A 13877-nucleotide genomic window follows, 5' to 3' on the forward strand; every position below is an offset into this window, starting at 1 on the left:
TGTTCTGTTTTGATAATCAGCTGATTCTTGATACTTTTAACAACGAGTGCAATAGGATTTAAAGTGTGTCAAGAAACTAAATGCAAGACATAGAGATGTAAAGATCATTTTAATTCAATGACAAAACATCAACGTATGTTTAATATAAACTTTGGTAATTTTTATATGTACACTGTTACTAAATATCCCATGATGTGAATAATGAACAAATGCTAAAATCTCAAATTTCTAAATGATCAAAATTTAAATTTCATTTCTAAACATTATATAGCCTATCACATTCGTATGTCCTGCACGTTAAGAAGTGCATGTGAACGTAAAAAAAACATTTGACACAGTCAATGATACATGTGTTCAAAACTAGGGGTTTATTTTAAAACAAAGTGCTAAACAGCTGACATCAGGCTCAGAAACATATTGGTCAACCAAATATATCATGAATAAAAGAAAAAGCATATTGATTCACATAAAAACTTCAAAGCTATTTCAAAGCTAAAGATGAAGCTGTTGAAATACAGGCCACATTTCCACACAGCAATACATGATGTATAAAAGAACACAAATTGGAAGAAAATATTGAGAAAGAAATATTGAGAAACTCCTCCAAATGTTGAGAAACTCCTCCAACCATGTTTGGAACTCTCAACCTAGTTTTACATAAACGTCTATTTAATACCAGACTTATTCAGACCCTAATGTCAATGTGGTGCATTTCAGCTAAACGATACATCTCAAGGTCGTTCATTTTTTCACTCTTGATTGCATTTGTGCTCAATTTTGTCTTGGTTTTAAATGAAGAGGACAAGGGGTTGGATCTCAAGACTGGTAAAGACCACTACTAAGGGTAAACAATTTTTGCCATTGAATTGTCTGATTTATTTGTTTACATTGTTTCAAATGCAATTAAAAATGTATTCCTTATTTGAGTGATAACCCAGTGCACTTTCTGAAAAGACATTCCACATCAGTATTTGAATAGAAAAAGGACACAAAAATAAGAACAGCATAATTCATAAGAACAATGATTAATGTAGCAGTTTATAGTGCACGCTATGTGCCAATTTACTTCTATATAGTAAATACTACAACAGTGACCAGGATACTAGATCATAACTTCAAATAACTATGAATATTTCATACTTGTTGCGAATTGATATCTGTAGGGTGCTTCAATGTTAATATACTTATCAGTAGTGATGTCATGATGCTTTGACCACACACTTAAATATACATATATTACAAATACTACTTATAACATGCACAATGTTTATGATTGAAACCACAGTCATGTGACAGTGTGAATTCAGAAAGTAGTTTAAATATATTATTGACTTGAATACCTGCCAAATAAGGTGTTAAAAAACTGTTTCTATAAATTGATATTCTGAACAAATTACACTAAAACAAATAAACAAAATGTGTATATTGTAGCATACTTTTTAGTTTAAAATGCAGACATACTGATCACAGTCAATGACAGAATTTAATGCGTTTACAGTCCAGATACTGGTAAATACATTTTTAATGTATAGTAACCATATTATAAACCTATACTCTAATCTCTGTACTTTAATGTACAACAAAAGTACATTTTTGTGGACATTGATTTTTTACTAAATTAATTATTTTTACACATGCCTTTATCTGAACAATGATAACAATAAGAGGACTCGTTTTATCATATCAGAGAAAGAATAGGGTAAATTTCATTCAGAACATCCATATACAGATCCCTACAGACCAACTTGTTAAATTTAACATAGTCAATCAGTCTCCGTTTCTTCACAGTGACGCCACAGGCAGCTTTCACACCGGGTTGGTACAGGAGCTAAATTATCGAAACTAGAAATAAGGAGGACTCAGAGCCAAAAATCTCCAATGATATTTTGCAGCGTTACATAGCACAAAGGGCACAAAGACGAAAGGTAAATGCAGATAACATCAGCTTTTTGTACATTTATGTTTTGTAACTCTTCAAAATATTGTAGTATGTAGTCAACATACACTCTTATCGCTGGTAGGTTCTTCTTTCTGGATTAGTTGGACCAATAGTTAACCACGAAAAACAATCCGATGTGAAAGACCCTATTATAAAAGAACCATCTTTGGATTCACAAAGAACCATTCACTCAAAGGCTCTTATGAGAACCATTTGTTTCTTGATGCACTTTCATTTTTAAGAGTGCAGTTGTTAAAACATTTACTGAGAATTGTTTTTAAGCCCAGCTAGAATAAACCTTTCCTTAATGTGTTGAAGAACTCCAGAACATCTTGTGACAAATCAACATGCAAAAACAGGATTTTGGCACTGTCATCCAGCGATTTCAAATGCTAAGTGAAATTTTAAGAAATCTCAAGACACTGGACACTGTTTATACAATGTCTTTCTGTTCGAAACTGTTTTTCTTCTGTGGCTGATATGCATTGATGCAGACTGAGCCGGTACTCAGGACGGATGCCTTTGTAACGTCCGTGCTGACAGTGGACAGCGAGAAGCTCTCGTAACTCTCAGACGGTCCCCAGCAACGGCATCCATAAAGCAGCGATTTCAGCTCCTTCTGGAAGTTACTGTTCAGGAACCCATAGATCACAGGGTTAACGCATGTTGATGCCATGGCAGTGAGGTGGCAAGCTGAGAAAATAGTGTCATGCAGGCACATTGGCATTGCCTCGTGGTTCCAGTCGAAAACTGTATTGAACACATTTAGTGGCAACCAACACAGCGTGAACGCCGCTACGATTGAGGCTAGCATAGCGTTGACGCGCTTTGAGCCTTTGGCCTTTTTGTGCCGTTCACCACGAGCTCTCTCAACCATGTCTTTGCGGTGACTTAGGCGCAGGAATATTCGGACGTAGCAAACTAGAATTAGCGCTAACGGTAGACAGTACTGAAAAAGCAGTAGTGACGTAGTATAAACTAGCCTGTAACCACCAGACGGCCACTGCTCGATACAGATAAACTGATCACTGAAGGGGTTGAACTGAGGACTGAGGTTGTGCAGGGGCGAGATTGTGAGGACTTGAAACGAAAGGAAGGGAAGGGAGATAAAAATCGCAATAATCCAAATAAGCGCTACAGCCAGATAAGAGTGTCTGACGACGGGCTTCCATCCAGTGGGGTGAATGATGAGTTGGTGTCTCTCCAGGGCGATGAGAACCATTGAGAAGATTGAAACCGTCACAGAAGTACACTGGACGAACGGCGTCACCTTGCACAAAGTTTCACCCAGAATCCAACGATCCATAAGCGTGTAGATAATGGTGACTGGCAAACACACCAAACAAACAAGGATGTCGGCGCACGAGAGGTTTACGATGAAAATGTTGGTCACGTTACGCATCTCTTTCTGTCGTGTGATTACTAAGACTAGGCAAGTGTTGCCCACCAAGCCCACAGCTAGCATTACGCTGTAAGCGATGATGAGGAAAGTTGTACTGCTGAGGGATATCGGACACTCTTCTTCGTCCCAGAGTGAATCTTCTAATAACCAAGCCTTTGAGCTGTTGTTCGGATGAGACCTTTCCATCTCTATTAGTTACAAGCAAACTGATTTTTATTTGCTTTCGGTTTTCTGTAGTTGCTCTTTAAAAGTGTGTTGGCTGATGTGAGAAAGTCTTGCTGGGGTTAGCAATTAAACTCCAGCGTGGTGGTAAAGAAGAATTTTCCAATGTGAGATTTTTTCCTCCAAAATCAGCTTTATTTGTTACAAAATTGCTTCATCCTGTTTTGGCTAACAGAACTGTAGATCTGTGAAACCTGCAGAGAGAAAACAAAGATCTTAAGTTCATTCTAAAACATTAAGTGGATAAAAAAAACATACAAACACATTTATAATTACAAACACCTGTTTAAAGCATAAAGCTAAGTCAAGCATGTCCCCTCTGATTATTTTTTCGGTCAAACCTTAGAGCTTGTTAATACATAACACACTAAATGCAGTTCGAAATGGAGGTTTGGCCAGAGCCTAAACATTCAGTTCTTGTCAATCATCATTATTTAGAGTGTACTTTAGCTGCAGTCTCCACACTACCCCAAAGTCTACTTTTCCGGTATCCCCCTCCACCCCATCTCCTCCTACTTCCTCTGTGCAGGTCTCAAAATGATGTGTTAAATAAGCAGCATTTTAATATGTTAGGTCTTTTTAACACATTATTAGTCAATTTGTTGTAAATATATAAAAGGGACAAAATAACGTTGTGTTAAAAGTAACATAAAATGTGTTGTCCTGAACTTCTGTTCAAGGACAGATTATGTTGTTTTTGAAGGTCTAATGAAATGTCACATCTTAAAATTTTAGTGAGCAGTATACCTGTTTGAGGATAAAGAACATCTGCCAAGTCGCAATGCTCAAAGATCACGGAAAAGAAGACATTTCTTAAACACTTGGGACTACAAAAAACTTTATCCTGGGTTAGTGACATCATGAATCCCAAAATTTACATTGACCCTGCCCCCTGGAACATGGATAGGCAATGGGAGGGACATCTTAGCACACACTCTAAGCGAAGACCATCACGAAAGACTGGCTGAGCTTGACCAACCAGAGCGTTTCAAAGAAGGGACTTCATAGAACCAGGAACTCAAAAGACTGTTTTCTGGGAATCATGATGACGATGTAGGTGAAATATATATTATATAAAGCATTTTCTGAAAATCGAAACATGAACCTCTACTTTCATTATAAACATAATAAAAACTTTGAAAAATAATTGAAATAGGACCCCTTTAACCCAACAGTGTTGTGCCCTTTGGTCATGTCTCATCTTGTAGGGCACCAAGTAACCCAGAAATGCCACTGATGTCCATTCACACCGAAAAGTGCATGACAGTCAGAAATCACATTTAATCAGCCCTGTTATAAACCAGAAAACGAATTTCTTCAAGTGATGTAAAGAATCTCTCTGATCGCACAACAAAGCCATGTAATGTTAAGTGGAAGAAAATCATACCCCTTATTAAAGATAATCGGAAAAATGACATGACATTCAGATTTTCTTTTATTCTGCTCAACTACATTTCATTTTTTTTCAGCGTTTCACTCAGATTTTCTTTCGTTCATAACATTTTCCAGTTAAGAAAATTTGCAAAGGCAAACAAGAAAACAAAATGCTTTAATTACAATGCTTTGAAACAATGCTTGACTTATTGCTCACAACCTTTTTTCACAAATGATGTATCTAAGTGTCTACTCAGACTGAAGTTGTTTTTGTGTGCTTTTCATTTTATAATGAGACACAAGCTATATTTCCACTAGGAAATGCTTTTGGAAGGTTGGCTTAGTGTTAATTGTCAACATGTTGTGACACGAAAGTGAAATGGCTTAGTGTCTAATAAATATATTATACTCCTGTAATATGAAAGTCAAGCCTGAGGATTGTGTAAATAGCAACCAAGGCGACAGTAATCCTTCTCAAGTGAGAGTATAAACATTTTCCTAATTAAACAGAACCAGTACTAGTACTAGACTATGCAGAAGAGCAACTGAAGAAAAGCAGCGCTTGTTCTTCTTCTCTCCCTCTCTCCATCTGTTTTACTCTTCTTTTCCATCCTCTGATGGTTTTTGATGATATCTCAAAGCCTTAACCTCCGTCTGTGGTAGTACAGTAACAGGCAGTGAGCCTGCACATAGTGCAGATGATGAATAACCCAGTCAATTGTTTGAGAAAGTTTCACATTGGGTGAGAATTTAATTCGGAACAAAGTCCTGCTGCTTTGGATCTATCTAAATGTACTTACTTAAATGAACTAGTATATAAGTAAATCCTTGAAGGGGTCAAATGGCGTAAGTTTTCAGTGAATCCAATGTCACGTTGCTATGAGCTGTTATGTAGTACCTGAACCAAGATTTGAATCAATTGTGAATAAAAAGAAAAGAGTGAATAGTGAATCACCCTAAAGTAATTTTGATTTTTCTTAAAGAATTGAATTAATGATCTACCAGCCAAAGATTAAACCGAATGAGTCCCACAAAAATTAATTTATAGTGTAATTTTGAACTAAACAAAATGCCGGATGACATTTAACACTACACGCAAATGTTATCCCATAAAGCCTGAGAGATTACATAATTACCATAATAATAAAGCATGCAATGAATAATGCATTAGATTATTGTGCAGTTGAATGTATAACATTTATCACTTTATTTTAAGAATGTTGCTTTTTATTTTCTATCTAACAAGAACAGAGAAGTCAAAGATAGTTCCCCAAAGACAAAATATCTTTCATCTTTTATTTCTCCTCATGTCGCTTTAAAAAAAAATACATGCACAAAACACAAACATGTCTATTTCTCTGTTTGAGGTCAGGTAATGCTGATATCATGTATTGTGATTATTGGTCAATTATTTCTGACATCGTCCTCCATATCATAGGATATGATCTAAACTTCTGTCACAGCAAAGGCACACATTGATTTCTTTTCTTACATATGTTTGCAAATCTGGCAACAGCGAATACACAGCCCAATATTTAATGTTGAACGCAAGGTGTTTGGTGCACCATCTCGCAGACTTCCGAATGCAAAATTCCAGAAAATGGTAAGTAGTCACTTTGTCAATACTATCTAGACATCTAAATCATCCCTTTAAAATGCCAACTGTGTGCTCTACTATAACATGAATCTGCATATGTGCTTGCAATGGTTTATTATCATTTGATTACATCTGCCATAATCAATTTTTAAATGTACGCAAAGGTTGAGAATTGTTTTAGTGAATTCATCCCATAAACTGACAGTGTCACTTGACATCCATCTAAATAGAGTCAGCTTGACTAGCAGTGTAATTAAAATAGATTCTAAGCTTCATTGAGTTTAACAAGCAACGGTCAATCACTTACAAAGACTAAGCCCAGATGTGTCGTAATGAAGCTTATTATTGCTTCAGTTCCCTCCGGCTCTAACTGATTCTCCCAAAAGGGTGCTGATTGTTTTCAATTAGGAGACCAGACTTTGCCAATGAATCTTCTGCGTGATGCAATGAGGCAGAGATGCTCTGTTCAATATATGAGACAAATTGTGCCTTATACACCATTGATTTCACACAGAGCGGTTCAAATCTGGACTGCATCTCATTTCCAGAGCCATGGAACAGACACATCATACTAAAAGTTGCTGCTTCTAGACTGCAATGGAAACGTCTCCTGCTACTCATGATTTTATTGTTATTTTTTAGAAGAGATCTCAATATTGTCTAAAACTGGATTCAGATGCAGCCAAAAGTCATAGATTCTACAGTATGAACTCATAACTTTACATTTACTTCATCCGTTATTTGTCAAATTATAGCATTTACTTCAGGTATAGGCTATATTGTTGTATATTAAAAATTTCTATTTTTTTAGATATTTATATATAGAAAGAGAATGATGAACTGAAAGACATTATTACTGGTACTGTAAAAAAATAATGACCCACATCATTAGCTGCGGAAACAATTATTTGTGAAAGACATCACTGCAATATTGCATCCTGTATTTTATAATAATAAAAATTAAAATCGCATCGTGATTTTGATTTTGATCCTGTCATTTTGTGTTCATCAGCTAAAGTTGGATATGGCAGAAAATAGGTTTGTTGAAAAAGCATATGTCCCCTCAACTTTCAAATTTACAATTTGAATAGTAATACAGATATAAGACAACTCAACCTGTTTTGAAGTACATCTAAAACGGTCGCTTATCATTTGAGGCTTTGCTGGTGCAGTAGCTAAAGCAGCAGGTTGCTGATGTTATAGATTTCTGTCGTGGCAGAAGTGCAGGTATGAATATTTAAGACGCTCTGCATGGGCTCCTGATGAATATGAAAGTGGAAGTGATGCTGCAGCTCAGAGTTCTCGCAAGTTGCCACAAAGCGATGCCTTTTTTTTTCAAAATTCACAGTGCTTGGTGATGATTAAAGAAAGAGAGGGGAGGTGAGAAGTGACAAAGAGAGAGAGAGAGAGAGAGAGAGAGAGAAGAGAGAGAGAGAGAGGAAGCATGCACAAAAAAGTAGGGCTGCCTGTAAAAGTAGCATTTTTAAGTATCATAGGATCCAAAAATGGAGACAATTGAGTTATGTTTGAATAATTTATGTCTGTGTTCTGCCCATATTTATTTTGTATTTATTAAAGGCAGCAATACTAAGTTTAAATAGCAGTGGGTTCTTTTTTAACACTAAGTGAAAATATAAGCATTTCTTAGCGATATGCTATTTACACAAACCAAAAATAGCTGTATTTACTTTGGATTAAGTAGAAATAGTAGTTAGATACTAAAAGTGGTCAATAACGTTTTTATTTGCACCTCAGTATTGTTATGCATTAAACATTATGCAATTATTACAGATTTAAATCATTACATTGAAAAAAATGATGGCAACTTATTGAGAGGACCCCCACACCAACCTTCAACCTTATCCTAAAATATTATGAATAAAAATGAATTTGAAGTCCTAAATCATTTTTATTGAAAACAAATGCGTTTATTATCTGTAAGGTGATAGAAAGGGGAAAATGAGCAATTCCATCGAGAGGAGGATAAGAACCCTGGTCTCGACTCCAGTGCCAGAGTTATACAGATTTTTACACCTTACACCACTGCAGTCACTGTTTAAAATGGCGTCGTTCTTTACACTTTCTCTAGTCCAATCACAAATTGGTGGGCTGAGTTAGTCTCTGCCAACAAGGCGGGCTATTTGTACTCAGTGTAAATAGACACTTCGTTTCTGAAAACATACACATACATGCATGTATAAAAGAAAAAAGTAAAATATATAAACTGTATGTATACATGTATGTTTATGTGTATGTTTATATTAACACAAAATGAATAGGCACAGTACACATTTATTCTGTATGCGGTTAATTGAGATTTACTGTATCAGTCCTACAAAAAATGCTTGTTATTTATTTCATTCAGTACTGAGAAGAATTAATGACAGTTAAATGTGATTCAAAATGTACACAATGTTTTTATTGTATCTGTCCTTTTTGTGCTATTGGCTTAGCAACATATGTGACCCTGGACAACAAAACCAGTCTTATGGGTAATTTTTCAAAATTTAGATTTTAGAAAATAAACTTTCTTTTGATGTATGAGTTGTAAGAATAGGAAAATATCTGGCTGAGATACAACTGTTTAAAACTCTGGAATCTGAGAGTGCAAAAAATCTAAATATTGAGAAAATTGCCTTTTCTCAATATTGTTAATCAGGGGCACAGTGGCAGGCCATCCACTCACAAAAATAAAGGCATAAAAGAAAAATCTATCATTTTGACCAATACTGTCTTGATTCCGCCATCATGTCATGTTTATTCTTGGTCTTGCGGCGGAGTCATGGCATAGCCTTAGGTTTTATGTGGTAGGTTTTGTGGAGAGAGAGATTTTGACCCTCTCTGCATTCCATACTCTCTCTTCGGTCCTTATCTCTGTTCCTGCCATCTCGTTCCTCGTTAGCTCTCCCTGAGTGTTTCATTACCCACACATGCCCCTTGTGAATTATCCTTTGTCTATATCCCTATATAAGATCCTCATGTCGCTTGTTCGTTTTGTATTGTTCCATGTCCCAAGTCCTAGTGAGTACTCTGATATATTGCTCTTGCTCTGTCTAGTGTTTATTTAGTGTAAATCCTGTCTCTGTTTTATATAGTTTATTGGTTTCCTTGTTTCCCGTTTTTGCCGCCACATGGGTATTTGTTTTGCTTTGTTTTATCATTAGACCTGTCCCTAGTTTTCCCCTTTGTGGGAGTTTTTTTGTATTTAATAAATCGGTTAACTACTTCACCACTGCTGCTTGCGTTTGGGCTCTTCCCCTACAAATTTGTGACACATACAATGTATTTTTGTCTTTAACAAAAAAAATCCTGTGTAATTTAAGACTGGTTTTGTGATCCAGGGTCACAGACGCAATCAAACACAATCTGCCTGCCTATAAAAAAAACCTATAAAACCTTTTTTGCACCCAGCATGGAAATTTGCAGTCTTTTACAATTATTAGACTTTTTGTCTGTAATTTGACATTTCAAATTTGTTACAGTATGTCAACATTTTTTATACAAATTCTGTAAAACTAACAAATAAAAAAAAAATCTGTTTGTTTTAAATGTTTTTTTTTTTAATGTTTTTTTTATCTGCAACTGATCTATAATGGTTAGGATGTTACTTTTGTAGCCATGTATGCCAGCTTTTTAACCACAGCTTTTAGCTTAGCAAAACAATGCATTATTACATGCTATACACGTGATAACGTCCATATTTTGGAATTACTCAATGTGACGCTATCGAGCTTCACAAACTACCACATTAGCATGCATTACACTGCGAGTGCCTATATTTATGACCAAACTCGCCACAGGCAAGCACACACTGTCATAGCAGGAGGTTTCAAGATGAGCTTTTGCTTTGATAGTTGATAGAGTGATCCAGTGAAATGAAAACATCCCATGAACATGCATGCTTTATTCAAGTTAATGAACAGTGACGTGAAATGATGCGGAGTGCCAACAGAAATTCATTAATGGTTTTATTGTCAAAATCGGAAATCATGCCCTGCATTCAAATGCATCAAAATATGTCTGATCATGCTGTGAATTTAATTGAAAGAAAAACAGGGTGAGTTTTAAAGCTGAAATGTGTAATATTTGCACCACTATTGACTGTAAACATAGCAGTGATTGATTGTATTCAAGCAGGTTTCCCAAATGCTTCCCCTGCGTTTCATTGGTAAAAAAACATACGGGCCTGCCTTAAAGGGGACCTATGAAACGGCTAAAACTAATATTACTGTTTGCGATAGATGTAATACAATGTGTATATATGATTTAAGGTTAAAAAACGCTGTATTTTCCACATACCATGCATGTTTGTATCTCCTCTTTGCTCCGCCTCTCTGAAATGCGCAGATATTTTACAAAGCTCATCGCTCTGAAAAGCAATGGTGTGCTATGATTTGCCAGGTCACTAGTGCGTAGTGATTGGTCGAATACTGCACAGAAATGTAACGCCTCTTACCATATTCATAACATCAGGCTGTGACGGTACAATGAGATTTACAAGACCGTCCACTATACTTGCGTATACATTTGGGCGGTTGTAGTCAAATCATACCACAAAGTGACGTACATGCGTGGGGGTGTGGTTACACAAGGCGTTTCAGGCAGGTCTAGGTGAGCATTCGCTTGTAGATAGAATGCAACCTTTGTCCCGACACTTATATTTTAGCAATTTTAAGTGTCTAATACATGCATGGACAACTTATAACACACCAAAGACACAGGAAAACGTGTATTTCCGCCATTTGACCCTTTTAAAATACTTCATTCATTAACAAGTTTCCTACTACTCCAAGCAGGGATCCCTTAGGGTCCTAGAGCCCTTAGGGCTGCTCACATGTGCACTTTTCAAAAACAGTGCTTAAATTCTCTTGACAAACTAAAAGATATAAAATGTCAGTTCTACATATTTAGAATGATTGAGATAGACTTTCCCTCAAAAGCACAAGGTATGGAAGTCAAGTTAGATGTCATAATAAGGAACTATGCTTCTAACAACAGCTCAAGGGGTTAGGTTGAGTTGGAACTACAGCTGTGGAAACACTTGAATGGTTAAACTATGCAGGTACGAGTGACGACGGAACTTGCGACCATAGTAAGCTAACAACGCTTTAGGGAAATGCACTAAAACTGAGATGTTTTAAATAGCACCACAGTGTTAACATTTTTGAATAAACGACTTTTATGCCTGCATATTAAGCTCGTATTGAAAATATTTACCACAAATCAATTTAACAGCTGGTTGTTATTATTTTACTGGCTATTGCCAATTCCTTTGAAAATCAAGAAGTTTGTTAATAAGTAACCTTTCAAAGGTCAGATTTAGTAAGAAAAATTAAAGGCCGCAAACAGGTCTCCTATTTTTCCCAAATCTTGACATTTCATCATTATAAAAGAGAGAGAGAGAAAAAAAAACATAACAAACCAGTTTAAGATCAGCTTCAGAGAGGCAACCATCAGCTGAATACACAAAAGATGAAAGGAGGGTCATGGATACCACCTGCACGTTATCAACCATTTTCTCTTTCAGAGCTCTTTTTACAGAGATACTCTAATAGAAAGTATTATTTTATTCATGTCTGCAAACATCGCAAGGATATTGATACTCCTAAAACCCACAAACATCTCTCCAATGCCATGCATCAAATAGATATCTTCCAGTTGATTTGAAATATTATTTGTCAAGCCCTTGTCTTAAATCCTTTCAGATCTCTGGAAAACAATAATACCAGTATGGAAAGTGTATTTAATTTCAAGATGAGTTGTGACTTTGCCTGTGTTCATACGCTCTAAGACAGATTTCAGCCTCTAAAATCATCTTTCACAGACGTGTACCACATGATGTGAGAAGACAAATGTTGGCACCTGTTATGTGAGACATTATGTCCTGTGTAAATGTCTACCTTGAAAACGAATCTGTCATTAATAGCAAATATTACATTTGTAGCAATAATCATACAAGATAAATTGTTCAGTGTCATCCTTGCCAGCGTTTATTTGATCTGATTCGGTCTTAAACTAATGAGGGAAAAATAGCTCACATCAGCCCCGTAGCTGTTTTTGCATCAGGTGTGGGCTTGTTTTTCACACCGCTTGTTTATAACTTCATATTTCTTTATGTAACTCGTGGCTTTAGTGTCTGTGTCTCTAGCTGGGGATAATGGGCAGAGTTGAGTGTGAAATGTTTTATTTCAATTACAGTTGCCTGTTTCTGACATATTTCGTCCATGTTTTTATCTATAGTGAAATACTTCTTTTAAGATTTTCTATTAAAGGAGCTTTTATACTGAAAGATATTTAAAATATGCCCATGGTAAAAAGGTCAAGCTTTTTTGGATGATGATGATATTATTATTACGTAATAGATTATGTAATTTATGATTTATATTTCATTTGTATTGGTGTCTTTCATATGTATAACACTGCCTTAATAACATGCTAATAACCATAATCAAATACATACCGAATAAGATGCTGACAATTGAAAACTGACATATGATGTTCACATGCACATGAAGAGTGCCAACACATACGTGCAAAGGCATTTGCAAATACATTTGTTTGTAATTCGTGATACAAATCTGACAATAGCTCAAACCTTTCTGCGTTTTTGTCATTTCCAGTGTTGTTTCCTATACTCAAACCTATCTTAAATACACGGTTCAAGAAGTTGAATGATCAGAACAATCACATAGACGTGATGATCAGTCCATCCGATCTGAACTAAAATACCACTGGCTCCTCCAACATCAGATGCCATTAAAAAGTATTCAACAATTTTCAGACCCTCTCGGTATTGAACCCGACAACAAAGGTAATAAATCTTAATTGCACGGAGTTAAAGACTGACGTTTATATTGTATCATTAAAAAACAGGCTGTCATCAAACCCCCAATCCTTACATAAGTTTCAGTACACATCATCTGTCCAATTCAAGCATCGCGCTCAGCTCATCCTTCTCGCTCTTACCGTTTACTGCTCGCGCAAATCCTCCGTAATGATATGTGGAACCGTCGGTCTTCTCTCTCCAGTGAGAGAGTTACTGGTGGTTTGAGGAGGTGAGGTTATCAAGCAGACTTAAGGCGACGGAAGGAGGTGCTTTACAGATATTGAGCGCTGGATGAGACGCGCGCGCACGGACGCAGCGCAATATGAAATGTAACTCTTGTGCTGAGTTGGCATTGGCTGCGTACAGCAAGTGAAAACAATCTAATTCTTTATTAAAACACAGTATATAAACATCCTCTTCAATATTTCGTTAGGTTATCAATTGCGCATATATGCAACATTTCTTAATTATTCACAACACCCTCTGCATGTGTCATAAAAACAAAATAAAACGTAGA

General features: G+C 36.1%; 1 protein-coding gene across 1 annotated transcript; it reads right to left on the reverse strand.

Moving 5' to 3' along the window:
- Positions 1 to 347: 347 nt before the first annotated feature.
- On the reverse strand, positions 348 to 13614 carry npy8br (neuropeptide Y receptor Y8b). Its single transcript, XM_056773455.1, has 2 exons — positions 13501 to 13614; positions 348 to 3757 (listed from the first exon to the last, which is right to left on the reverse strand). The coding sequence occupies exon 2, from the start codon at positions 3525 to 3527 to the stop codon at positions 2373 to 2375; it is 1155 nt and encodes a 384-aa protein (XP_056629433.1). The 5' UTR covers positions 3528 to 3757; positions 13501 to 13614; the 3' UTR covers positions 348 to 2372.
- Positions 13615 to 13877: the final 263 nt, after the last annotated feature.

Source organism: Triplophysa dalaica, chromosome 18 (genome assembly GCF_015846415.1).
Source record: "Triplophysa dalaica isolate WHDGS20190420 chromosome 18, ASM1584641v1, whole genome shotgun sequence".
Classification (NCBI taxonomy): Eukaryota; Metazoa; Chordata; class Actinopteri; order Cypriniformes; family Nemacheilidae; genus Triplophysa; species Triplophysa dalaica.